This window comes from Enoplosus armatus, chromosome 3, assembly GCF_043641665.1.
Source record: "Enoplosus armatus isolate fEnoArm2 chromosome 3, fEnoArm2.hap1, whole genome shotgun sequence".
Lineage (NCBI taxonomy): Eukaryota > Metazoa > Chordata > Actinopteri > Centrarchiformes > Enoplosidae > Enoplosus > Enoplosus armatus.
In genome coordinates, this window is record NC_092182.1 from 14,034,637 (window position 1) to 14,061,673 (window position 27,037).

Sequence of the window (27,037 nt, forward strand, 5' to 3'; positions counted from 1 at the left end):
AACTGCCTCGCTGACTCTGTTGTGAGCCGTGATGTATGAAGATCTTCTCGTCTATATCTGTGTGTTTCTATGTTGTACTGGCTGTGAAAACAAATCTCCCCCTGAGACAATAACATCTGAAATCTATTGTGCAGAGCCTGAGCTGCAAATGAGTTGAACCATCAGCTGTTGCGTCACTGTGTTACTGGGTTTACTTGAAGGCTGTCACACTGTCATGTTTCTGTAGGAGACCCAGTATTTCATCATGTTTCATCCAGGCTGTTACAACATTTTAAAGTGTTCATGTAAAAAAACTATTACATCTACTGTAAATGTTGGGTGTCTCTCTCACGCAATACATCTGCTTTGAGCTGACGTGAAAGACCCAAAAACTGCTAAACAGCAACACCTATACAATCTAATGCAAAGGTTCTTCAGCAAATAGTGAAGCTCATATTGAGTATTTGTTTGCATAAAAGACGTGTTGAATCATGTATTATATTATTTTAAATGTGGCAGGTTGTTGTATTTTGACTCCTTTCCCACACAACAATCTGCAGTTACTGGTAAGTAGCAGAAGATCAGAAGGTATATTTAATCTATGGAAGATTATCAGTGACGTTTTAATTTGATCACGTTTATATTTATTTTGCATAAATATATAAATGTTGTTTAACTGATTGGAGTCCGGTTCAGACAGGTCACAGTGTGATGTGGCATGTTTGTGCTGGAAAAAAAAGGGCTTATGAAGACATCTCATGCAAAAAAAAACATAAAACATGACAAATTTAATTACATTTCATCAATCAAGACAAAACAAATGACAATAATCATGACACATTCATATAACAAAAAAATAACCAATATTTATGACAGTAAAATAAACATAATATACTGTACATACATGTGTGATTTGCTGCTGGCATATAAATGTTAGAACAGTCACAAAGAGAGAAAATTAGCCACAATATACAAAATTCAAGCAGTTTGGTTCGTCAAAGAACATTTTCTTTAAGCTTTAATAAATATGCACATGGTTTAATGTCTAGTGTTATTACTGACCTTATAGATTTAATCAGTATAAATAAGAAAACATAGATATAATATGTACTAATTGAAGCTGACTCCATGGTATTCATCTCAGCTATTACCACAAACATAGGTCACTTGGTCGCCTAGCAACGGTGATAGCAGTGATACGGCAACCAGCACCTACCAAATTTAATCAGCTCATCGATACATTTGATCCTGTAGTGTCACAGTATGTGACGGGTCACCAGTTCCGGGATAACCCTGATCTTGTTGCGGGTCGGTGCTGGGACCGGGGGCTGGAGGCCGGGACTGGACGGGGAGGAGACTACAGATGCGGGGTGGTACAATGTGGCGCTGCGAGGTCCTCCTGCACTCAGAGGACGCATGAGAGCAGAGGACAGTCGGAGCAAACTGAATCAAATTTAGGTAAGAAAAACTCTTGTGTTTGCATTCTTAGTTTTTGGTGTAGTTGGACCTACTCTTTCTGTTTTCATTTTGTGCACGTGTGGCCTCAGACACTTAACTCGAATTGCATTTGTGCTGAGCACTGTGGAGGAAAAAAAGTCAGTAGACATGAGGTGTTTGTGCACAGACTGCATGCAGCCCAGTCCATGATTCAAGGGCATTAAAGCATCCCGAGAGTTTATCAGTCTACTTAATGTAGACGGAATAATTGTGGATAATTTGTGTGTATGTTAATGGCTGTTGAGAGCTGACATGTGGTCCTGTGTTTTCACTGGAGAGAAGAAGGAGGAGGGACTTCACAGCACAGCCTGCAGTAATGGCACTTACAATGGAGAGAGGGTGCCAAGAGGGAAAATGAAACACACACACACACACACACACACACACAGAATCAGTTGCTTGCAGAGGATGGGGGTCGATGAGGGCACATGGAAAGATGATTTAGAGTTTTTATTTATTTATTTGTCATAGTTGCATAAAACAAAAGCCATAAAATAGATGACAGCAGTGCATCTCCTGTTGCTGTCCTCAGAAACTCTTACTAATGAGTGTGTGTGTGTGTGTGTAGGTGGGGGGGAGATGGGGTCTCTAGCTGAGAAGGGAAAGACTCAATTGGGGAGAGGGGGGCTAATCGCTCCCAGATGTGTGCTGTGAAAACATATGGTTTCCGATAGCCACTGTGATGCACAAGAAGAATGTGTGTGTGTGTGTGTGTGTGTGTGTGTGTGTTACGTTGGTACACAAACACACACAGAGACACACACATTTACAGATTTATTGATACACATGCAGAACTTGTGCAAACCGTGTTTCAATCACGTTTTATGTCCAGTGTGGCCTCACAAACGTCTGCATGCAGCCACACAGAGAGAGAGAGCTCAGTGTAGGATGTGTAAAAAGCCCAAATTAACTGCTTCATGTTGTGTGTGTATGTGTGTGTGTGTGTGTGTGTGTGTGTGTGTGTGTGTGTGTGAAATAGCCTACAGTGCTGCAGCGGAGGAGGAGCATTCATACTTTCCACAAAGTGGAAAAGTAGTTTAGTCAGTGTTACAGGAGGCTAAGGTAATGTATTTTACTGTATGAAACACTTTCACGCTGTGACTTCCTGAGTTTCAGTGACAACTTGACAAAAAAAGCAATAATCTGGTTTACTAGTCGGTGATGTCTTGATGCTCAGTGTTCATGTTTTTCTGTCCACATGTCATTTTCACTCAACCTGAGAGTGAACCTTTTTTTTTTTTGCTTGTCGGAGTGAAGAAGAAAGAAAAGGGAGAAAGAGGAGGAGGAGGAGGAGGAGGGGAGGGGGGGTTCGAGGAAATGACCAGTGAGGGCGACAGAAGGGAAATGAAGGATGTGGAGACAGACGGAGAGAGAGGGAGGGAGGGATGAAGAAAACTCACAGAGAGGGGTGGGGTTGAGGGGTCCTCTGCTTCTTTTCCTGGAATGCAGCCTCGAGACCGTCTGCTGCAGCGAGGAAAAGTGGGAAAACAGAGAGATTGTTCTTAGGAAGACAGACGTGCCACATTCTTGCTGTCAGAGTTTTCTCCCCCTTTCTTTCTCGCCGCGGCTTTTTGGGGCCAGTGGAGGGGAGGGGGGGGAGCAGTGGGGGGTTGGAAAGGTGACGGAGGGCAGGGGGGAGAGAGAGGGGAAGAGAGTTCAGGAGACCAAAGGAATATTCAGCACTAAGCACTTCATTCCCCTCATGTTGCATGTTGTTTGATTGTTGATACTCTCCTCGCCTCCCCTCCAGTGTTCAAGTCAGTCTACCTCCCAGAGTGACCATGAGAGTCCTCCTGCTCATCTGCATGCCAGGTAACTGCACCATATTCCTTCATGAGCTCGGTGCATCCAAGCCCCTGAAGACTTCAAATCTTTACATGACATTAAATATTCAGTAGTAGATGTGCAACAATCATAGTTAAATTGATAGTTTGTTGTTTCATGAAACCGTTTTATTGGCTTTCTTGTCGATAGTCAGATGAGAAGATTGACACGACTCTCGTGTTTGTACGATAAATATGAAGCTACAGCCGGGAGTGTAAAGACTGGAAACGGGGAAACAGCGAGCCCGGCTCTGTCTAAATGTAACAAAAATCCATCTCTTAGCACCTCTAAAGCTCACTAATTAACACGTTATACCGTGTTTATTTAAAAAAAAAAAACCCAACACATTGTAGTTTTACAGGGGTTTATGGGTAACTTCCTGTCATCACAGTGAGGTTGCCAGGCAACCAGCGGAGACTGCAAAAAGCTAGATATTGTTGTGTAACTGGCATTACTGAGTTAGTTTACTGACATTATGGCTCTTCTGCACATCTGCTGCTGTTACACTATGTTTCAGCATTTTTCCATTATCCCAGCACCAGGCCCAGTGCCAGGAGCTGCAGTACATTATAGTTGCTTTAAAGTGAGACTACTGTATGGAGCTTTTCAAAGACTCTTACAAATGAAAGGCTATATTAAAAAGCAATAAAACACACCCTGGTTCAATTCAATACACTCTGCTGCTGCAGCCTTACTTGGTGTGTTATGACCAGTAGCTTGTGTTATGTTGCAAACCTTAGATACATATTGCTGTGTAACTGTTGGCTACTTGTGCTAATGTTATACCACGTTTTATCGTTTACAATTATCCTAAATGTTACTGGTGCCCACAGTGGCCGTAGTCACATAGTCTCAATACATTTTTGAAAACCACTGTATTGTAAAAAAGATGATGCTAATTGATCATTTTGTACACTTCTATGGTGATCTATTAAGAAGTGCCATTTAATTTTGATGGTGTTTCACTGAAGTGACTTTTAGAGTAACTTTTGCTGACTGGATGATAGTATAATGCTAAAAGGTAGTGAAACAGTAGCACATAATGTCAGTGAACTGACTCAGTAATTTCGGTTACACAATATCTAGCTTATGTATGCTAACATTAGCTAACAATAGCCACCATAACTGGTCATACCAGACCAAGTGAGGCAGCAAACCCCTGACTGTATCAAATTGAGTAAGGGTGCGTTTTATTTCTCATGAATTCTACGTTTCATTTGAAAGAGGAGAGATGTTTCTTTGTTATTGCCTTGACAAAAAGTGGTCGAGCACAATGTTCAAAACGTTTAACATTTTAAAAATCAAAAGTAAGAGCAGAATTCCACATTTTAAAGAACACCAGAAACACCAGTACTAGTGCATGATAAAGGTTCATTCATTCATTTCACTCATCAGGAATCTTTGTGATTAATTTATTGTTCTGAAATGTCAACAGTTCTGCTGCTCGCCCAGGCCCAGTACCAGGAACCGTTTCCTTTTTTGGGTGAGTTCATTAAGAGTATGTTGGCCTCGATTGTTCCCGCTCAGCATCGGTTTATGTCAGAGCTCTCCACATCTGTTCCCGATTTCTCGTTGTCCTCTGATGTGTCACCTCGCCTTGAGGAGTTCTCTCTCCTCTGACGATTGTTATTTACCACCCGCATAGCAACTGTTGTCACAGTGTAAACAGCACTTTGACCACTCTGCTTGTCATTATTTGTAAACGTTTTGCATATTGAGTCATTACCTTCGCAAACTGCTTATTTTGCTCAGTTTTGGCATGCAGGTGGTTCATTTTATATGGCGCGGTGCCTTTTGTGTGTGTCTTTGGGGGGTAACTGACTCTAATTGGTTTCACCATGTTGATCTCATGAAACTTTTTTTTCTCTCCTGCTTGTTTTATGGCTTCACAGAGGACTATGGGCCCGATTATTTTCCAGGTAAAGCCTTTTCAGGTTCCTAGAAATGTTATTTCATATTTAAAGATCAGTGTGTTTTATAAAAAGCAACTCCCCCTTTTTTTTGTTAAGAGAGTCCAGAGTCTGAAAATCCCGAATCTCTTCCTGGAACCTACCAGCAGCAGGTTCGGCTCGAGCCAGTGGTCCGTCCAGAAAAATCAGGTATATCTGCTGAATTCTCCTCCTGAGTCATGGTATTTAAGAGTAAGTGTTTGTATTGTGTCTAGAACTCATTTGTGAATCTGTTTTCCATGTGGATGTCAAGAGTCCGATTTGGAGACGGAGCCCACAGAGCCTGGCCCTCTTGGTAAGAAAACTTTGGAGAAAGGAGGTCAGATAATCAGTTGTTTGAGCGGATATATGATTTTGTTGTGTGATTTCCAGATTGCAGAGAGGAGCAGTATCCCTGCACCAGACTCTACTCCGTTCACAAGCCCTGCAAGCAGTGCCTGAACAGCCTCTGCTTCTATAGGTACGTATGAAATGTTTTTTTAAGAGGGGTTCACCCCACAATGACAACACAGTCATTACGTCTTTGTCCTTTTGTTAGTCAAAACCTCTGTGAAGTTTTGGGGACAATCAAACTGTGAGACACTCTAACTCAGCCTTTCTACTGCACCTCCAAAAAGCACAAATTGTCCATCAAATCCTCTTCAAACAGCTTGTACCATATAATCCAAGTGTGAGAGTGCAAACAAAGAGCTCAGACGTAGGTATTTACTTATTTATTTTGCAATAATATCTTCATGGACGATGCATGACTTTGGTCTATTCTAGGGCAGACATCGGTGAGGTAAATATGGAAGTAAATACAGGCTTTTATGTGCCTGCACTGTTTCAGACATGTTTCTACAGTGTAGATGTAAAAAACAAACCTTTAGGAAAAGGCTGAATAGCTGTTTGATAGTCCTGCAAACTTAAAGTATAAGGAAGGATAAAGATATTTCTCATTGTCAACAAATCCTATGAAAAGACTAAAACCAACTTCTCTACTCTGTCTTTGGCTCTCAGCCCTTCACCCACTGGTTCCCACTGAAGATGTAAATCTTTACCAATATAGAGTTTTATTTAAAAAAAAAAACTCAGCCGGGCACTGTAGTTTTCAGCAAACATTGGCACCTCAGTGTTTCAGCCTCTCTTGTGACTTCTTCATGTGTTTTCATTAAGTTTGCGACGGGTGTACGTCATCAACAAGGAGGTCTGCGTGCGGACTGTGTGTGCACATGAAGAGCTGCTCAGAGGTGCGTTCAGTGTACTCTGTATTTGTGTGTTTTTGTGTGTGTGTGTACATTGAGACGTGTTATTTGAACTCTGACTCTTCTGTGTTTAGCGGACTTGTGTCGCGACCAGTTCTCTCGCTGCGGCGTGGCAGCGCTGAGCGGCCAGTGTGCATCACTAGGAGGAAGCTGCGGGAAGAGCTGTGGTGGCTGCTGATTGAGTTCAGAGATCAGGGACCGCTACCTGCCCAGATACTGCCGCTTTTCATCCACACACCCTCTTACTTTGTCCTCCTCCTTCCTCCCAGTTTCTCCTCACTTTGCCTTTTGACTCTTCCTTTACAACTCATTACTCCTGTGCCAAAACTTCTTGCATTTGAAGTTGTTTTGTTCTGTTTATCTTTGTCTTTTCTTATGTACGTCTGCCCAGTAGTCTGTATTGATAAATATACTCCAAAGAACACTGATGATTGTATAAATCGCTGGTGCTATAAAATCATCTCACTGGTGCTATAAAAACTATTAGAGATGCTCATAAAACTGCGGAACATCTTTTTTTCTGTTTTTGTTTTTGGCATATTGTACCGTATTAATCTCATGCTTTGTGTTTGTTAATATGTTACTGTACTTGTGTTGAAAAGCAGTCATTCTCATGATGATCACCTCATCAATGGTGGCCACTGTGCACTGACATCAGACAAAACTAATCAATACCCAGCCGCCAACAGTCTCATTGTTGAGGATCGTGAGATGTGTGAAGGAACAGGTGGTGAGTGACCTCAGTTTTTGTACTACTGCCACCTGGATCTGCGCTTAGCAACCAAGCAGCAAGCTTATATAAATATATTCCAGTGGCAACAAGTGCTTTAAAAAGGCATCTCACAAGCGGCCTCTGTACTACTGCTTTGTAAAACTGTCACTATAAAGACTGAGAAAAAAATAAACTTTTTTTTTTTACTACAGCTGTTCAATGTGTGATTGAGTCAAACATGAGTCATCGCTGTAATGTAATCTGAGGCTGCAGCTCAGTGCGCTGAAAGGTATTTATGAAAGACATGAATTATGGTGCACACAGTGAGTTTATTCTCCTGCAAACATGTGGCCTCCATGTGTGTTGTCCATACAAGTCATATTGCAGCTATTAATCATCAGTCTGTCAGCGTTTATACAGTAAGTAAAAATATATACACCTAGTAAAACTAATATTAACTAATACAAAACACGTACTGTAAGTATACCATCATACTGCAGTTTTTAAGTTATAAAACTGTCTATATCTCACATTATCAGTAAAATCTGTTTCTGGGAGAAAATACAGCTCCTTCATTATGCTCAATTCGTTTGTTTGTTTGTAGTGAAGACCTTCCTTTCCTTCTCTTATTGTCCTCGACTGTTAATATAAATGTGGAGGAATCGAGGCCAAACTGCACAACTGGCGGGTTTTTCTGGTTCCTGCGCTACATCCAGATTCTGTCTGGAGGGGAATCCTGTGGTGATTTGGGTTTCTTCTTGAATAAGAGCAGGAAGTTTGGGAAGATGTTGAGCACAGATCAAGTGCAGATGGTTGCCAGTAATCAGCAGGCTGCTGGCGTTTACAGCACAGCTGCTGAAGCCCATTGCTCCGTTCCCTCGTCTGTCATTGGCTAAGTGCGCGCTGCACGTCCAGTTAAGTGTTCCTCGCTGTACAAAATACCAATAAAACACCATTAAAATGACAGCGGTGTTCATTTCAGTGTCACAAAGTAAAACAAATCACATTTTAAACAGTGGAGTTAAAAGTACGAAGACTTTTAGGAATGTTTCTGTGAGTAGATACTGCTTTCAGACATTCATGGTGAGTGGATTTTCCCTGCATTAGATGTGTAGTGTGTGCTGGTGCTTCTGGTTTTAAGCTGCATTTCAGTTTCCTGCCGACAACAAGGAGGATGGAAGAGAAGGCTGCCGTCGTTTCATCTCCTGTTGCAGCTGCTCCTTCAGGGTGGACACCTGCAGTCACACAGTGGGTGACAAAACTACATTTTAAATCTCTAATCTGTAATTTAGATCACACAATCACAGACTGATGCCATAAATCTGTGTACAAGGTTCTTCCTCAGGTGGCTGCAGATAACATCGTAACATTGTCTATCTTTGCAGTATGTGCTTGTGCCTCCAGGTTTGATACGTAGCACCAGACAGGTGGTGGTTTCTCAGCCTGGTTCTGGATGTGCACATGTTTTAATCTAAACAGGTTATTATGACATGTTAACATCTCTGTGTTTTTTTGGCAACAGTATTTTCTGTTGATTACATTTGCATTGCCAAAATCAAATTAGATAGTCACATAGTGTATTCTTTTACTCTATTTGATATGGGCTAAAGCAAACATAAATTAAACAGTAGAGCTGACGCAGGCTGACTGACACTATAAAACCATTGCGTAATTCTTCCATTCCCTGATTTTTATTCATAATCTCTCCATGATTTCAAGGTGTTTTCAGTGTATGATGACTATCCATCTTACAGTACATACAGCCTAGTTTATATACGTTTTATTGTCCGTCAGCCTCTTGCTGGTACTAAGTATTCTCCTCAAAATGTAATAATGTGGTTTTCTATATTCTAAATATTCTATTCCACCACAAACCGGCTCATTCATGGGAGCAGGGAATGGACCTGAGAAAGACATTTGCGAAACCACAGCATGATGTGCGTACCTGCTCCTCCAGGCCTTTGACTCGGTGTCGGTGAGCTCGCTCTCTGGTGCCCAGCGTTCGCTCTACGTCCCTGAAGCTGGTCCTCAGTCTCTCCGCCTCCCGCTGGGCCTCGTCACGCTGCCTCCCCAAACTCTCACACAGACTGTGTGACTGCTCCATCTCAGCCAGCTGAGTCTGCTCAACACACACACACACACACACACACACACACACACACACACACACACACACACACGAGTGGAAGAGGCCTAAATGTTAACAAAAAGGAAAAGCACAGAAGTCTGTCTAAAGTATTGTAATAGTTCTATTCTCCAGCTTTTTCTCCAGGAGCTCGCTACCTGATCACTTAAAATCTGCTGCAAACGTCCCTACTTTAAAGAGAGCTACTAAATCCTGGCTAATGTACTCATGTCTGGTTGTTAAATGTGTGCTTTATTGTATCTTGCTGTACCCAGTTTACCTTCTCTTTACCTCACTGTTTTAATCTCTTAGTTTCAGAAAAACCCTTCTAGGGACGGGTGTTGCAAATTAGCATCAGCTATAAACACTGTGTTACTTGCATCGGATAGCTGTTTTCAGTTTGTCTATGTATACCGTATCTGTCCCTATCAAATAAACCATGGATAAATAAATAAATAATAAACATCTAAACGATGAAGAGGCTTTGGTTCGGTTCTTCATAACATCTCAGATGAAAAGCAGACAGCTAACAACCATGTTGGAGGCGTCTGTGGTGACCTGGAGGTAAAAGAAAACCCATGTTTTCTGGAGTTTCAGTAACCTAAAGCCTTTCTGAAACACTGTAAATGTGAATGCAACCATAAAAGACATTATGGGATAAGCCTTTCCCAACAACTCTACTGTGATGCACCTACAGGGAACACTGAGGAGACACCTGGTAAATATTTAACTTGTAGCCTGTAAAAAAGCTTTAACAAGAGATTGGTGTGAAGCGGATCCTCCAGGGAAAAAGCAACGGTTTGAGATTGTTCAGGAATGTATTTAATCAAATTATCTTTTGAAAGCGGAAGGAAACATTTTTGGCAGAAAGTGGGAAAAGTGAAAAAAACAAAAACAAGATGCTGAACTGGTTGAATTGGACTAAAAAGTATTAAAACAAAGGAAAAGACATTTAATAATCAGGTAGTCACGTCATTTACAGATGAGTAAACATCACAAACCTGTTGTTGTTCACATTTCTGAGACAACAGCTGTGATTTTTATTGGTCTGGAGGAGGTCTTCTGACAAATGGCTGATGGCCCCTTGTAGAGAAACCTCCAACATGCTCATGGGTTCATGTTTCTGGGTTAAATGACACAATGTGTTCATTCTTTCTTCTTACTCTCAGCTCCAGTTCAGTGGTTTCAACTTTTGCACCACAAACTGGTTATGATAGATAGTAATGAAGACAGATGCAGCACAAATTTCAAGGTAATTACAAAAATAGCCGAAGAAGTCATATAATTATTATGCAGCTTCTTTTGCCAAATCATATCGGTTCCTCCCCCTGTAGAAAACGCAGGAGGGGTTGGGAATTACTGCTTTAGTTGAACCGTCCTGCAGCCTGGGACATATTTGACTAAATGAGGAGAAATGAACAGTGGTCTGAGATGTAAAACCAGCCTGAAATAAACAACTTTAATGAGAATTCTTATGAAACCCACTTCAGCTGTATTTGTTTATTTGCTTGTTTATAGCGTGTCTGTGGTAAATAAAAAAAAAAAAACATAGTTATGACCGTTATTTAGCATCATAACAGCAAAATGACGCCTCCCCAGAAGTATTCAAGGGGTTTCGGCTAACCTTTTCTTTTTTGGTGTCATCTATGGTACAGTAAGTGTCGCTGGAGTGGAGCCGTAACATTAATGAGTGGTGCAGAGATGAAGAATAATAAAACAACTCTTGGCTGCTAATCTGTGATGTGTAATAGGAAACAGATGCATCCCGAGCTGAAGACACCAGACGTTTAAGGGACCTTTCAAAGTCTCAGGTGTAATCTACGTCACAGAGTCTAACCTGACCGTCCTGTGAGTGAGGCACAAGCTGGCCTCCTCCTGTAACATTCAGCTACGTAAATATATAGCTTTTCTCATGAAACCACTTTCTCTTTCCCTCGTTACTCAAGTCAGTGAAGACAGAGAGTTTCACACTTTTAACTGGAGGTTGAGTGGTTTAATAAGGAAAATAGGAAACTAATTTATACACCACATATAAAGCCCAAACTATGTAATTAATCTGTCACGTTAAAGACAGATTTGTCTCACTGTAAAAGGTGTGAGCGGCCCGTTACGTGTTTGGACTCCGGGCCGTTCAGCCCGCTCACTCTCCAGCTGAGGTGTGAAGCAGCTAAGAAAACAACTTCTGTGCCAAGTCGTGTCGCCAGCTTTCACTCTGCTAACAGCTGTTTGGTACAGCTTCTAAGAGGTTTTATTACGCACGGTATACTGTGATGAAGTTTGATTCCTGGTGAATCTGTCAGTGTAAGTTTGATCAGCGGCTGCTCCCCACCTGCAGCATCAGTATCTGTTGCTGTGCTTCCTGCAGCTCCTGTTCAGTGGTGTTTAGAGAGCGATCCAAGCGGCTTTTCTCTGCCGACAGCCGCATGCTGCCCTCCTCAGTCTTCAGCTTCTGACGTTCAACCTGATGAACGGTGCATTTATAGAAGTGTAAGCAACAGAAAGCATGAGATCCCTGGTTGTGATTTCATATGTGTTTTTTGGACAAAAATGAAATGTGTCACATTGTATACTAACATCATGCGACATCTTCACATCAGATAGAAAACTTTCAAATGCAGCTGTTGTGCACAAGATGCAGACCTTATCCAGTGTGTTCCTCAGTGCGTTCTTGTCTTTCTCCAGCCTCACAGACTGTCTCTCTGCATCTTTTTTCTCAGTCTCCAGCATGGCGACCGCTCGTTGCAGCCCGCGCAGTCGCTCCTCTATGGTGGCCCGCTCTGTCTGAGCCGACTGGGCGCTGCGCTGAGCCTCTGCAAGACTGGCCGAGCGCTGACGCAGAGCCTGACGGAGGGAAGACAGAGATCACGCAAAAAGACATGACTTGAGAGACTTGTAAAAAGGCACTCTGAGCCACAGTGACAATGTCACTGTATAAAATGTTATGTATTGGGATAAACACAGGTCCGGCTACAGATCAGCAGCTCTGTAGATGGTATAATCTCTTTTGCTGATTGGGGCGGATGTTTGTCGACACACAGATGATCTCGCTCACCTCTTGAGTGTTGTTGAGCTCAGCCTCCAGTTCCTCTCGTTTCAGCTCACTCTGGTTCAGCTCACTCTCCAAGCTTTGCACGCGCTCAGTGTGGGTGGCTGTGGTCCTCTTCCCCTCCACTAATGACGCCCGGGCTTCGTCCATTCGTTCCTTATTGGTACAGAGTAATCATCACATCACAGTCTGGTTCTCGTCCACATCGTCCCTTTTTTCCTTCTGTATCACTCACCTGTAGAAGCCTTTTGTCCTGTTCGGCCAAAGTCAGCGTCTTCTGCAGAGCAGCCAGACGACTCTGTGTGCTGCTGTGAGAAGCCGCCGCCTCCTGGAGGCTCTTTTTGAGGGAAGACGTCTTCTCTTTGAGTAACGATTCACCTTCCTGCGCTTTGAGCAGAGCCTGGCTCAGCCTCTCCACCTCTCTCTGGAGCAGAGACACACGGGCTTCTCCTTCTGCCACCTGCGGTTTGCACAGATCAAATGTGTGTGTAATCCAGTCAGCAAACCAACTAAGAGAAGAAAGTGTTTTTTTCTTTACTGCACAGGTTACGGTGAGTCAGGGGTTCAGAAGCTGTTTTCATTGTATTCAAATACAGTTCAGTATTTAAATACAGCTACACATGTTTGCTAATGGTTGCATGCATTTTGCACTTTGGTCCAGCCTGAAATGTCTCAACAACTTTAAATGGATTGTCATGAACTTAGATTCACACATTCATGTTCCCCACAGGATGACTTGTAATAACTTTGGTGATCCCTTAACTTTTCATCTAGCGCCACCATCAGGTCAAAACTTTTATTTGTCCAATACGTTGGTTTATGACTAAATACCTGCAGAACTTAAAACATTCCCGTCAGCCTCAGCTGTACTTTGTGTTTAGTGATAACAACTAAGAACTGCTCTATTTAATTATAATTGTTTATTTACTATTTGTAGAAAATTATTAGGTAATAACAGAAAATTAGCCAGTGTAACCAATGGTCTGATTAATTCAGAGGCACATAAAATATATCAGAAATGTACTTCATACAATGTGCATTTAAAGCCGAAATAATCAGATTAATCTCTCAGGGATTTGAACATAAAATGACTCAGACTGTATCAGACTGCTGTACCTGCTTCAGTAGAGAGTCGTGGCGTTCCTGGGAGGTCTGGCTCTCAGCCTCCCGGTCTCCCAGACTCAGCTTGAGTCTCTGCATCTCCCCCTCCAGACTGCGCCTCCCCAGCTCCACCCTGGTGGCCCGGGCTTCAGCTGCCTCCAGCGCCTCCCGCAGACGCCTCCTCTCCGCCTCCAGACGCATCTCAGCAGCACGCTGCTTATTCAACTGATCCTGCAGAGATGGACAGAGGACAGAGATCATTTTCAAGACAAGTTGGTGAGCATTTAGAGAGCAGTGCTGTTACATAATGGAGACTTGACTCCAAAACATTGTAACAAACAGACACAAAGCACACGCAGATGATCCACAGCTCCAACTTTACTCCTGAGACTAAAAAAATGTTCTGATTTCTTTTTCCACTAAGAGTCTCATGTTCACTTTGTGTCCCCGCTCCTCCTGTTGTCCAGAAGGTGAATTGTTTTGAATGGTGCTGGCGTTAGAAACAGACAGATGGAGAGCTGACATGGGACGCCACAAGAGGTGTAACACTATGTGCGTGGCATCTGTTGTTATTACATTCCCTGACAGCTTATGATTGTAGGTACGGCTCTACTGTTGAGTGCTGCCATATGGTGATCGTGGCAGATCAGCGGTCACTGCTGTGCATGTGGCAACACAAATACATGGTGTTTATGTACACAAAGCACACAAACGCGTGTGTACCTGCGTGTGTTTTTTATCCATCTCAGAGGCCTGCAGCGCTCGCTCTAAATCCTTCACCCTGTCGGTGAGAGCTCTCCTTTCTCTGTCTCCTCTCCTCACCGCCTCCTCCTGCTGCTGGAGCAAAATCTGAGAGGTGGTCAGACGCTCATCCAGTCCGCGCTTCCCTGCAGTCACACACAGTAACACACATTACAGATGTTGCTTTGAGATCATTTTGTCTTTTGGTTAGTGGGTTTTTTCTGAAACTACAAGGACAAATATCAGGAATGTTTTACCTTCCTGGTATTCCTGTAAGATGTTTTGTAGCTGAGCGAGACGACTCTGAGCAGAGTCTCGTTCCCCCGTCAACTCCCCCACCTCCCGCTGAAGGGCCCCCAGCTGGCATCGGGCATCATCCTTCAAAATGAGCAATAAACAAAGACTTGAACCAAACAAACACAAAAATATCCTTGAATTATTACGAAGTTTGTGGGGTTTTTTTTTTCTTTTACCCGCTCTCTCTGTGCCTCACGCAGCTCCTGGAGGAAGTCTCTCAGATCACTTCGCAGTGTGTCGGGGTCCAGCTCCGGCTGAGGCAGAGGCAGCGGCGTATCCCCTCTCTCAGGAGACACGGCCACCGAGCCCAACGTATTGTCAGGGGTGCTTACTCGAAATTCTGTAAAAATATTAAGAGTTGCAAGCACCTTGTACAAATAATTTTTATGTTGGGGCATCTAGAGGAGGAGTGGAGGGACCATATTATATTATCTAACCAAAGACTAACGCAATGAAAAAACAATCATTTATGAAGCCATATCTCACTGGATATGAGATACTATTGTGTCACTATTGTGGTCAAGCCTTTTTCACACACCTGTCTGCCTTTGCTGATCACTACACACACTGTGTTTGCATATTAAGGACTTTTTGGCCCACTGCATATCTTCATGAGCCTGATGAAGCTGTAATAAAAGATCTTTGTTGTTTTTCTGGTTACCGAGCTATATTTAATGTCTGAATAAATGTCTAAATCCCATGTTGCAGAGCTAAAGTTGCATGTTTCATTCTTACCTTTGGGAGGCGACAGTGAGGAGCGCAGGGGTGAGATGCTGTGGTGGCGTGACATTGTGCCCGGTGATGTGGAGCTCCCCCCCGGGCTCCTCCCCCGGCCTCCTCTGCCGCCTGCTCCGATGCCCAGCGTTCGCGTAAGTGCCGACTGAAGGCTGCTCAGACGGAACTCCAGGTCCCTCCTCCCGGCTTCGGCCCTGACCAGCTCGGCCTCTGTGGCGGCCAGGCGGCCCTGGGCTTCACTCAGCTGCAGGCTGGACTGAGCGGCGGAGTCCTGAGCTGCCTGAGCGCGCAGGGCCAAGTTCTTGGCTTCATCCTGCAGCTTCTTCTCGCAGCCACGCGCCTCCTGCAGCTGAGCGGTCAGTTCTCTCTCGCAGCCCCGCCAGCTAGACTCAGACTCCAGCAGGCGCTTTTGAGTCAGAGAAAGCTACATGGAAACAGAAAAGAATGAAAAGTTGAGACACGGCGAAGGAAAATCACAAGAGGCTGGAAATGTCTTTCCACACTCCTCCATCCTCACCTCTTTCTTGAGGGACTCTCGAGCTGTTTCAGCTTCAGTTAACTTCTGTTTGAGGGTGAAAACCTCTTTCCCTCTCTCCTCCTCTCTTTGCTCCTCCAGCGACAGGCGAGTCTGCAGCTCTGCCACCTCCCTCCCTTTCTGCTCCTTCTCTCCATCCAGAACCTTCAGCTGTAGCCAAGAAACACAGCAGCAGCACAACACAGTCACTCTACGAAGAAACACCTGCAAACTACTGACTGAAACAAAGCTTCTTTTCGAACGTCACAGGGATGTGAAGGAGGGTCTGACCTGTCTGCGGAGCTCCTGGAGTTCTCGTCGAGCTTCGAGTCGCGACCTTTCAACTTCCCTCAGGCAGCTCCGCAGCTCCGTCACCTCCTTCTGAGTAGATGAGAAATTCTCCTCCAGCACAGCCAGCCTCTGCTCCTTCTCCTCACACTGTCGTTTTAAACTGAAACACACACACACACACACTCAGTGACTATGAAAACATTTTACTGAACACTGTATTTCCCTCATTTCTGTCAACTGATACTCTCCCATCCGTTTAAGCTTTTACCTGATTCTCTCCGTTTCTGCACTTCGTAGAGTTTCTCTCAGCTGAGCGTTTGATTGGCTGACGGTGTCTCTCTCCTTTGTGACGTCGCAGAGGCTTCGTCGCAGCTCCGTCCCCTCTCTTCTGTAGTTTTCTGCTGTCTCTTGAGTTTGGTTGTGACGTCGCTCGATGTCCAACACGTCCCGCCTCAGCTGGTCTCGACTCTCCTCGTTAGCTGAGAGAGAAGCTCTGCACTGGTCCAGCTGGAGGGCGAGAGTCATGTGTGGTACGAGGTGATGAATTATCTCATAACGCCCACCACGGAGGTCTGTTGTCCGCTTGCTAGTTCACAGCATATCTCAACACATGTGGGGACAGGTTAGGTCTTGTTGCCAATGGGGCAAGTGATATGTTTTGGTGGAGATACAGGAACTTTATTATCTTTAAATCTTTATCTTTTATTATCTTTATTATCAATTATGTACTAATAAACTCAAACTCAACTGACATCTTCTTGTAGTTTATACACTTGAACTGGCACTTTTTTCTTTCAACACTTTCTCTTAACCGACTCTTCCACCTCAAGCTATTACATACACTTCCCCTGACATTTCACCTCTTTTCAGTCCTGGAACTTCAACTCAGACGGACTTGAGCCCTGTGTAAAAACACACAGCCTTCTCATTCATTTGAATGAAGCCAGTCCAGCACCGCAGAGGGCTCCGGTAAAAAAGTTGAACCAGGCCCAACTTTGCATTGCAACACAATGCGACAGCATCCAGCAAGGCACTGTGTTGGCCAATGCATGCTAGCACACATTCCTGGTGGATTACTTTAACGTGAACATCATATTTCTACTGTTCGCAATCGTCACAAAAAAAGATAACATAGGCGTGATAACTTTCCAGAGTTGTAAAAGTATTATAAACCGTTGTGCAGTGTTTTGGCATCTGTTAAGCCTTAAAACACATTAATTTGTTACACAAACTGGACTTTCTGGATTGCATTTCATGTCTTACCGGTATCTTAAACAACACGCCCACACCAACACAGCCCCCTGCATTGTTTTAACGCAGCCTGTTTTCTATCTGAATCCCTGCTTAGAACTTCTTTCAGCACTGCCATTTAACTGCTATTCCAACTTCTTTCGACTGTTTCAGTATTTCAATTATCACAAGCAGTGAGTACACATATATTTTCTTTCTTTATTTATCTTTATTTAAGTGTAGCCTTTTCTAGTTTTCTCATGATGCACTGCACCTACTTTAATGAAATAAGCACATGGATCCCATGATTGTCACTACATGTATGTTGATGTAGTCCTGAATATAAACGCATACAAAAATTGTGTTTTCTATCATTAAAATAACAAATTAAGAGGAATGTGCTCTCTGATTAGTACTGCATCACTTTCATATTCTCACTTGTACAGCATCATCTACCTCTTTGAGAGCAACATCGGCACGTGACTGAAGATCAGTACAAGTCACTCGTAGACTGTGGAGTTCCCTTTCATGAAGAGAAGCTGCATCGTCCAGCTGAGAGCGAAGCTCCAGCAGCTCGCTGGTCAGAGCCCCAACTCTGATCTGTGTAAAAACAAAACAGAAAGTAAGTTTAGTAAATCTTCCTTTTGCTTTTGTGTTAGATAAAGAATATAATTTAACAACAACAGAAGATAAACTCAGACAGGAAGTCACATCACCTGCTCCTGCTCTTTGTAATGAGCTGCTTCTCTCGACATCCGCTCGGCCTCCAGGGCTGCAGCTGACAGCTCAGCCTGCTGGGAGGACACCCTGTCAGACAAAACTGTTTTCTCAGCCTCCTTCAGAGAAAGGGCCTGGGAAGAGAGGAAAGGTCTGTTAACAAAGAGGTGGAACAGATGTTCCAGAGTTGAGCCACAGTGTCTCTATACTGTATCTAATGAAATACAGTGACAGAAAGGCTGGACAATGTGGTTGGAACCATTATCTTAATTACTACAAGGATTTGTTTTACCCTTTTAGTGGTCTGATGAAGCAAAGCTTGAAAAATCACAATAATCTTGTTTTCATCTGATGCTAAGTGATTATATACCCAGCCCTTCCTCTATAGCATCACAGTTTCTCTGGGGCTTGAACCCAAATCAGACCTGTTGTTTCTCAGTCTCGGCCTGCAGCAGACTCTGATCTCTGTCATGCTGGAGACTCCTGAGTTCATCCTGCAGCTGCTCTCTTTCTCTCTCGGCTCTGAGGAGCTGATCCTCTGCCTCCTGCCTGAGCTTCCTCAGAGTCCCCTCATGCTCCATCAGCAGGCTGTGACGCACGACTTCCTGTGAGTCAGAGCGGCCGAGAGCACAAGCACGGATTAAAGAGTTGTCAGCATCCGAAAAGTAAAAATAGGTCTAACACTGAACCACTGAACCTTCTGACCTTTTCGGAGACCAGTCTCTCCACCTCCTCCTGATGTTCGGAGATGGCCTTGCGTAAAGCCTGCTGGGCCTCCAGCTGTGCAGCATTTAGAGTCTGAGTCAGAGCCTGTTTCTCCCTCTCAGCCTGGGCCAACACATTCTCCCCATCTGAGCGTACACGCCTCAGTTCAGCTGGAAATCCCATCCAGGAAAACATCCAGGAGAGGGAAACACAGGACTCAACCATTAGGCTCTTAATTATATTACTGTATTTCCCATTATACCAACCATCTTCTTATTAACTTCTTAAAGAGGCATATTTGTCTGTTTCTCTCTTCTGCTTTATTCACCTAATTCTCTGCTCAAAAACCTCTCTCTTCGCTCTTTGCTCTTGTATGTTTTCTTCTACATGCTGCCTCTTTGTCACTCACCTGCTGCAGTCTCGCAGCGGACTCGAAGGTTTTGGTTCTCAGTCTCCATCTGCTCCCTACGAGACTCCACCTGAACAAGCTGCTGCTGCACCTCGAACAGACTGGTCTCCAGGGACTCTCGCTCCGACCTGCAAGGTCACAAGCAAGTCACAAGCAAGTCTCACACACACAGACTCGTTTGAAAAACATATGTGTCATTGACAAACAACAACAACACACACACACCTGAAAGCAGCTAGTTCCTCTGACAGCATGGTGTTTTCTCTCTCAGACGCCGTCAGCTGGACCACCAGCGCAGCTTTGTCTCGGGCCAGTTCTGACCGACTGCGGCCGGCTTCCTCTAAGGCCACCTCGCTCCTCTGGCCCTCTCCTCTGGCAAGACTCAACTCTGATCCCAGAGAGCTCACCTCGCCACAGAGCTGTCACAAAAGCCAAAAAAAGAAAATAAACAATTACACAAAGAAATGTAAAACCACATGTCAACTGGAAAACTCCTTCCAATGTGATGTTTCCAGGAAATATTTTGTGATTGTGTAATTCACATTTTTGTCATTTTATGGTATTGAGAAATTGGTATGAATATTTTACTGACAGTTCGAAAGTGTTTTTCACCTTTAAATGATGATGTAATGTAATCTGTTATGTACCTGTGTGACTTTCTCCTGCAGCTTAAGTCTCTCGGCCCTGAGATTCTGGAGCTCTGCCTCCATCCCAGCCCGGCTTAGCTCGGTGTCCTGCAGCGAATGGTGCAGCGTGATGCGGGCGGAGTCCAGCTCCAGCCGGTCCTGCTCCAACCGGACCAGCTCATCTCTGATGGTCAACCTCTCCTGCTCTGCCTCCCGTTTCTGAGCCTGCAGGAGGGCCTTCTCCTCCTCCAGCTAAAAGACAGAGTGAAGAGTAAGACTATCACATTTATAAAGACAGATAATTAATAAGGACAAATTACATTGACCGCTTCTGTTATGCCGGTCTTCTTAATACCATACCTTTACACTACCCTCATTCCCACTAGTACCTCAAGTTTTGCACTATAACCTGCATATTACACTGATACTGCAGTATAATTTGGTGTTCTTTTTTTATTTCTTCTTTTAATGCTACTTTTATATACTTTCTTGTATTTTATTGCCTATTTTATGGTGTTATTCTATTCTAATGTAAAACATTTGAATATTTGTTTATTTTGTGTGTATGAAGCGTGGAGGGGTCTACAACTACTCTTCCGCGCTGTGTTTTCATTCTTCACAAAACTGCTTTTTGTGCATGTAACCAAGGGCAACATCATGAACGCCTTCGAGGAGAGACTGTCCAATAATGTGCGCCCTTATCTCCATTTGAACAATACATTGCATCGAGACAACAAGACATGCTAGAAAGAAACAGATGGAGAGAGATAAGGGTTGTGGTGTTATGCAGCCAAAGGAGCTGTAACTGCAGGCTTTTGCTCCACCTTCGAGTGTGGCCATTTGGAAAAGTTAAAAACACTTCAGCCAATAGGATGTGGTTCATTTCATACTGAACCCTTCAAGAGGCCAAATATATTCCTGAAATGACCTTACCTGGAGGATGTAGGTGTTAAGGTCAGCTTTGTCTTGGGCCAGGCCCTCATTCATGCTTCCCATCTTGGCCAGAGAGTCCCTGAGAGCTGCATCCTCAGACTGCAGCTTGTTGAGCAGCAGAGAGAGCTCTGCGTTACTGCTCTCAGCCTGGAGGGAAGATGAGGGTCACACAAAGGTCACACACAACACGAGAATGCAGAACATTAAATCTGCAAGAGTTAAATGAGGACAAGTTGTCATTTTCTTACCCGAGCGAGTGCTTCAGAGAGTTGGGCTCTCTCTCCCTCTAGCAGATGCCTCTCAACCTCCCCCTGCTGGTGAGTCTCCCTCACTGCAGACAGCTCTCCACGCTGAGCCGAGGCTCGACTCTCACTCTGATCCCACTGCTTTTGTCTGTAGCAAAACAATACGCATGGGGTACTTTCGCAATACACTTTAGAGCTACTGATAAGGGAAATTAATTTCATGGTGTAAAGGTGTCTGGGCAGTTAAGGTGCTTTGGATAAAACAATTAACAACAGTTCACTGATGGTCAGGGTTGTGCTGGTTAGACAGGTCAGAGAGCTGGAGTGGTAGAACAAAGCAGGAGGGGGTTTGTAAATGAAGATCTCTCTCTGTACAGGAAGCTGATACAGATCTATCGAATGATTTCCCGTAAGCGGGTGCACCGTGTGTTGGCTGCACAAGACTTTGTGGATTAGTGTCCACATCACTATCAATTAGCCCTTCTTACATCCTCTGAGTCTCTGCCTTCGCCCGGTCTCTCTCCTGAACGGCGGCCTCCTTCTCCTCCCTCTCGTGATCTCGCTCTCGCTGTGTGGACGCCACAGTCAGCTGAAGCTTCTCCAAGTCCATCTGCAGGATCTGGTAGCTGCTCTGTGCTGCCTGTGCAGTTTTCTCCAGGCTCACCTTCTCACTACACAGAACAATGTATTGTAGAGTTACACACAAAACAAGTTTCAGGGATTAGAAGCAGACCATGAAAGGTGATATAACTGTCTGTAAACCTGGCCAGCGTGTCTCTCTCCTGCTTCAGACGGTCCTTTTCTCTCTGTGTGGTCTCCCTCTCTCTCTGAGCAGCATCTCTCTCTCTCTGCAGAGCTTGGTTTCGCTGTTCTGTGTCTCTTTTAGCCAAATCAGTCTCTGAAAGCTGCTTGCGCAATTGTTGCACCGTGGACTGGGCAGAGAGCAGACGCCCTCGAACATCCTGCAAACACAACACAAGTGGGGTCACTTACTTTTACGGATCCGTGTAGATAGTTTTTGTTTTATTTCCCCGACACAATGGAGGTGAATGGAATCATTTTGAAGGAGTATTTGGGACTATTATTTTGGTTAATGAAAACTCTTCATGGTGAAGTCTGCGGATTATCCAAAGTAACAAGGATACGTTTTTTAAATGTAATTTTTCTTTGAGCTGTATTTGGATGGAAGCATAAATCCGGGCAAACAAAACCAAAATCATATTAGTGCGGCATGGCCAAAAATATGTTTTTGGTTATTTGAGTTAACTGACCCTTTGAGCTCTGCTAATGAGCAGACAGCTGCTCTCATTTTGGCTGTGGAAGCCTAAAGGTTAGAGAACTGCTCTGTGTGAATCTTTATCATATAGCAGCTTCAAAAATTGACGTGTCACCTGCAGCTGTAGCGTCTTGTTTGTGACTGCAGAGCGCAGAGCAGACAGCGCCGCCTCAGAAAGAGGAGCCAGTGAGGAGAGCCGAGAGGGGGAGGACGACCTGCGAGGAGAGGAAGAGCGGTGAGGGGAGGAGCCACGGATCAACGCTATCAGCGTAGCTCCAGAGTTGTCCTGGTCAGCCTCTGATGACGACTCTCCATCTGACAAAACCGTCTGTAAAACAAAATCAAGATGAGGTGCTCACATCTTAGTGATGTAAAACTGTGTGCCTATGTGCAGTTGTTTACCTGAGCGATGTCCCGCAGAGTGTCCAACAGTGTCTCGGTGTGAGTTCTCATCACCTGCATGTCAGTCTCATCATTGCCGCTCTGCTCCTGAAGGAAAAACAGGCAGAATCAGTCACCATTTTTATATAATTTTCTCACTGTCAACTAATCCCATGAGACAACCAAAACTCTCTCTCAATACTTTCTAACTTTCCTTCTCTGTCAGTGGCTCTCCGTCACAAGCTAATTTGTTCCTACTGAAGACATGAATAAATCCTTAAAAACAGGTCAAGATTATATAGTTTCATTTTTAAATAAGGCTAAAAAAATCATAAAACAGCTGGGCACTGTAGTGTTTGGCAAATGTTACTCAAACAGGGCTGTACAGTGCATTTGTCTGGGACTATTTTCGGCAGCGGATTGATGCACATTTGGATAAATAGTGAGTATTTACGACAGTAGGACATGCGGGCATGAGTATGAGGGATGAACTCAAAATGAACTACAGTGTGTGTGTTCATGGTAATGAAGGAACAAGTCACCCATGTGCAACAGAGTGGCTCATTGATGTTGTTAATCTAATAAGAAAAAACGACCTCCCACCTCAAGCCTCCTCATCAGTACGACAATTTCTCTGTCTCTCTCTTCAATTTGTCCCTTCAGTCTCTCCCCCTCTCGCACTGAATCTGACAACCTGAGAGTTGAAACAATAAGAACCATTAAAACATGTTTTTGATTAATAACAACTCATCCAATAAGAGAGCTGAACACATTAACTGACCTGACGTTGAGCTCACTTCTCTCTGCGTCTGTCCTGGTCTGAAGATTCATCATCTCTGCCACTCGTTCTCTCAGCTGCTGCTCCAGCTGAACCCGCAGAGCTTTCTCCCGCTCCAGAGCCAGAGCTGCTCCTCCCTCCCGGCTGTGCAGCGTGGCGGACAGACCCGCACAGGACACCTGAGCAGAGTGGGACGCCCGAGCCAGCTCGTTACGCATATCGGACAAGTCCCTGAGAGAGGGAGAGTGACAGGGAGGCAAGAGGGGGCAAAATGTTATCACCATCAAAATCTGGTTCTGCTTGTCCATTTAGATAGGATTCAAACCAGAACACAGGAAATAGCATAATTTGGCAAGGCAGTTTACACATTGTTGATCTTCACCTTTCAGTGGCGCTCTTCAGTTCACAGACGTGCCTCCGAAACCCGACCACTTGTCGCCACAGCATCAGCAGTCGACTGTGTTCGCTACTGAAGTAACTGTGGAAAGACTGAGACAGAAACAACAAGTAAACTATCTTTGCATCTTCATTTAAAATGTTTTACTACGTCGCAAGCATCCCTCTCCCACCTCTTCTTCTCTCCTCCAGTCAGACTCCTTTTGATCCAGTTCCTCCCTGGCTTTTGTCCAATCAGCAGTGAGCCTGCGGATGTCCTGGCTGAGAGCCTCGTTGGCCAAACCAGCCTGCTCCAGCTGCTCCCTCAGCATGGCATTCACCGCAGACAAACTGCTGCTCCTGGAAACACAACAAGAAAAACAACACAAGGGGAAAATAAATGACGTTGACATAAAAAGTCAGCTAAAACAATGTGATATTCTGAGGTGTTTGATGCACACATGACTCATATAATCAGTCACCTCTGTTGTTCTTCCTCCAGACGGATCAAAGCATCCTCTAGGTTGCTGCTGGATTCGTCTTGATGGCGACCATTTGATGTTTCACTGTGGCTCTAAATGACAAGATTTGATAGTCAACATGTTATTTGTGAAAAGTGTGGATAATTGGATTTCCTAGTGTCGAAATCAACAAACGCCACTCACGCTCAGCCTGTGTTTCTCCATCTCTGAGGACCTCTCCTGCAGCATCTGCTCTAGATCCCCACACCTCTTTTTGTACTGAAGTACCTGAAGTAGCAGGGAAACTATAACTGACTTGTAACACCCCCGATGACTACGTCACAGCTAAAGACAGAATAAAACAATCAAACCTTGGCCTGCAGCTTCTGCACGAGCTGCGCCTGCCTCTGCTGACCCTCCTGGTACGCGGTGAGTTTACGCTTGTAGGCCGCCTGCTCCTCATCCAGTCGCCGGCGCAAATCCACATTCTGCTGCGCCAGGCTGCGGGACTCCAGTGAATCATGGTCCCCGTCTCCCGTCTCGAAACGTAGCGCCTGCTCCAGCTGTGGGTGTAATTAAAAGTGAGAGGCAGGGGGTGTTTCATTTTACACAAACATATTTCACAGACGGTCACAGATCTACTCAGTGCTGCCATGCTGTGAATTTATCCGTATACCTGCACGTACTGTAAATCCCAACACACTTGAGATTGAAAGTTCATTTTTGACCTTAGCAACAGTAGTTGGCAAAACAATCTCACCACAAGGTCCATTTAGTAGCTGTTCTGGAGCTTTTGGATCGTATTTTGCTCAAATTTATACTTGTGGATACTGATACTGATTATTCTTGCAGTAATGTATCACTTATTCTGTGCGAAATGATGCTGTTTTCAAGTTAGTGCTTGTTTTTATGCAGCAATTGTGTGCTATTATAAGTAAAAGTGTACCATTTCCAAGAGAAATGACCTTGTAGTATTTAAAGGGGTTAATTCATTTTGCTTTTAAATAAATCTCCTCCGCTACCTTCCTGATATGCTACATATGCCCAAACCTGTGTATGAATATCCAGTAGTACCATGTTTACAATAGGACCTAGAGGCCCCCGACTCAGTCTTTTCAGTTTAAATGGATCTATAAGGAAGTCATTAATGGCAAAGAAAGTGGGGGGTTTCTGTGATTAATCACAGATAATTGTGTCACAGTTATATAAAAAGTTTGGGAACTTGATGATGATTTTCATCTCAGGTCCATAAGGTGGTACAAGGACGAAGAGCAGTCATCTCAACAGCCCACAAAACTGTTTAATATTGATTTACAGTAATTATTAGAGTTTAATAAAGGACCTAATTTCTTTGAAGAAAAACAGAACATCATAGCAAAACCCAAAACAAGATGCGGGGCCCACCCACCACTACACCTCCTCTCGTCTCCACTGAAGCCCCTGTTTACAGTCACCCAGGGTGACAGACGCCATGGCAACATTCCACTTCAGTTCATTCCAGCCCCCGTCACCTGGGAGACCAGCAAATCTCAGACAAAGAAAGCCCAAGAAAATACTGAAATGGGAAAAGGGGAAAGTGCCACAGCATTCCCTCTAGGTGTATATGACCTTGAGGGTTTTGAAAGTCTTGCAGTTTTACTTTTTACACAAAGAGTGCAGATGAAGGACATTGCTCAGTCATGTATAGAAACCATGATACTTGACTGGGACTGAGTTATTCTCTCTCAGTTATATTTTTATCCAATTCTCTTGCCATCAGTCGTTACGTGTTGTTGTCCCTGTGTCTTGCCTTACTCACTCTCTCACTAATTGCACTGTACTTGATGGCAAGCTCATCACGGTCCGCTCGGCTGTGCGCAAGCAGGTCCTCCAGCCTCGCCAGCTCTCCCTGCAGCACTCGGTTCTCCTCCTGGAGGGACATGACTGAGGACATGGCTCCGGCTGCTGAGATGAAGGGCAGACAGACACAACAATAAGGCAAAGAAAAGGGTCAAAACATACAGTTGATACGATGGGAGAGCAGATTGTGGCGACTCACAGCTATCGTTGAGGTTCTTTGTGACAATCTCTCGTACTCGTGCTGGCAGACATGTAGGGGGGGCGTCTGGTGAAGGGCCCCGGACGGTCAGCCTCTTCTCCTCAGACAAAACACTCTCCTCCAGCCTCTGATGTACAAAACACAGACATTTGGGGCTTTATCTTTGAGATATTTAGAGAGAAAATGACAACCCCAGCAAACATAGAGTATAGCTCCATATACAGGCAATGACAACAATGCATAATAAACTGATGATGATGATGATGTGTTTGTGCCACGAGACCAGGAGGTGCCACAACAGTCGCAATCTGCTGCATAATGAAAACACAATATTGTCCTCCAGCACAAATAAGCACTCACATAAGCCAGCAGCTGTAGTCGTCACATCACACACAGTGCTGTATGCTTAATAAGCGATGGGGGGTGGAGGAAGGCCCGGGGTACCTCACCTGTATCACAGACTCCAGTTTGTTGGAGTCGCTGTCTGAGTTTTCCGCAGCGCTCATCGCTGATATTTAAAATCCTCCAGCGAACACGCTTAGCTCCGAGTAAACGCTGCGTCTTCACAAACTGTACTGTCGCCTTTTGCTTTCCAGCAGGTGCGATACAGAAGAAAAGTTCGCGACCTGGAGCTGGTTGTGTGCTGCTGTTGGAGCCGACAAAGTTTGGTCGCAAGGGAGCGGAGAGCGTCCGTCCTGTCGCCTCCTCCGGTGCAGACAGGCAGAGATTGAGGACAGCAGGATTAGTAGGTTTAAGAAGCACACCACTCCACCTCCTCCACCACCTCCACCTCCACTACTCCACTCTC

At 44.4% G+C, this 27,037-nt stretch overlaps 2 protein-coding genes across 2 annotated transcripts; one reads left to right on the forward strand and one right to left on the reverse strand.

Annotated features, from left to right (window-relative positions):
• The first annotated feature begins 1,393 nt into the window (after positions 1-1,393).
• Positions 1,394-7,414, forward strand: mfap2 (microfibril associated protein 2). Its single transcript, XM_070902731.1, has 10 exons — positions 1,394-1,437; positions 2,456-2,538; positions 3,227-3,288; positions 4,736-4,783; positions 5,193-5,219; positions 5,310-5,399; positions 5,503-5,544; positions 5,622-5,709; positions 6,405-6,478; positions 6,568-7,414. Exons 3-10 carry the CDS (start codon positions 3,258-3,260, stop codon positions 6,669-6,671), a joined length of 504 nt encoding a protein of 167 aa, XP_070758832.1. The 5' UTR covers positions 1,394-1,437; positions 2,456-2,538; positions 3,227-3,257; the 3' UTR covers positions 6,672-7,414.
• Positions 7,415-7,524: 110 nt separating this feature from the next.
• Positions 7,525-26,735, reverse strand: LOC139282622 (rootletin). The gene is made up of 37 exons (XM_070902421.1): positions 26,679-26,735; positions 26,230-26,356; positions 25,990-26,135; positions 24,563-24,754; positions 24,396-24,479; positions 24,213-24,304; positions 23,925-24,090; positions 23,738-23,844; positions 23,359-23,586; positions 23,181-23,271; positions 22,599-22,685; positions 22,312-22,524; positions 21,683-21,882; positions 21,409-21,591; positions 20,924-21,068; positions 20,676-20,822; positions 19,764-19,994; positions 19,342-19,535; positions 19,117-19,244; positions 18,708-18,877; positions 18,428-18,607; positions 18,002-18,136; positions 17,742-17,885; positions 16,324-16,562; positions 16,056-16,215; positions 15,768-15,935; positions 15,251-15,674; positions 14,692-14,855; positions 14,476-14,596; positions 14,201-14,364; positions 13,493-13,708; positions 12,612-12,836; positions 12,383-12,532; positions 11,971-12,171; positions 11,660-11,791; positions 9,151-9,324; positions 7,525-8,440 (listed from the first exon to the last, which is right to left on the reverse strand). Exons 1-37 carry the CDS (start codon positions 26,733-26,735, stop codon positions 8,354-8,356), a joined length of 6,072 nt encoding a protein of 2,023 aa, XP_070758522.1. The 3' UTR covers positions 7,525-8,353.
• Between the last annotated feature and the right edge of the window lie 302 nt (positions 26,736-27,037).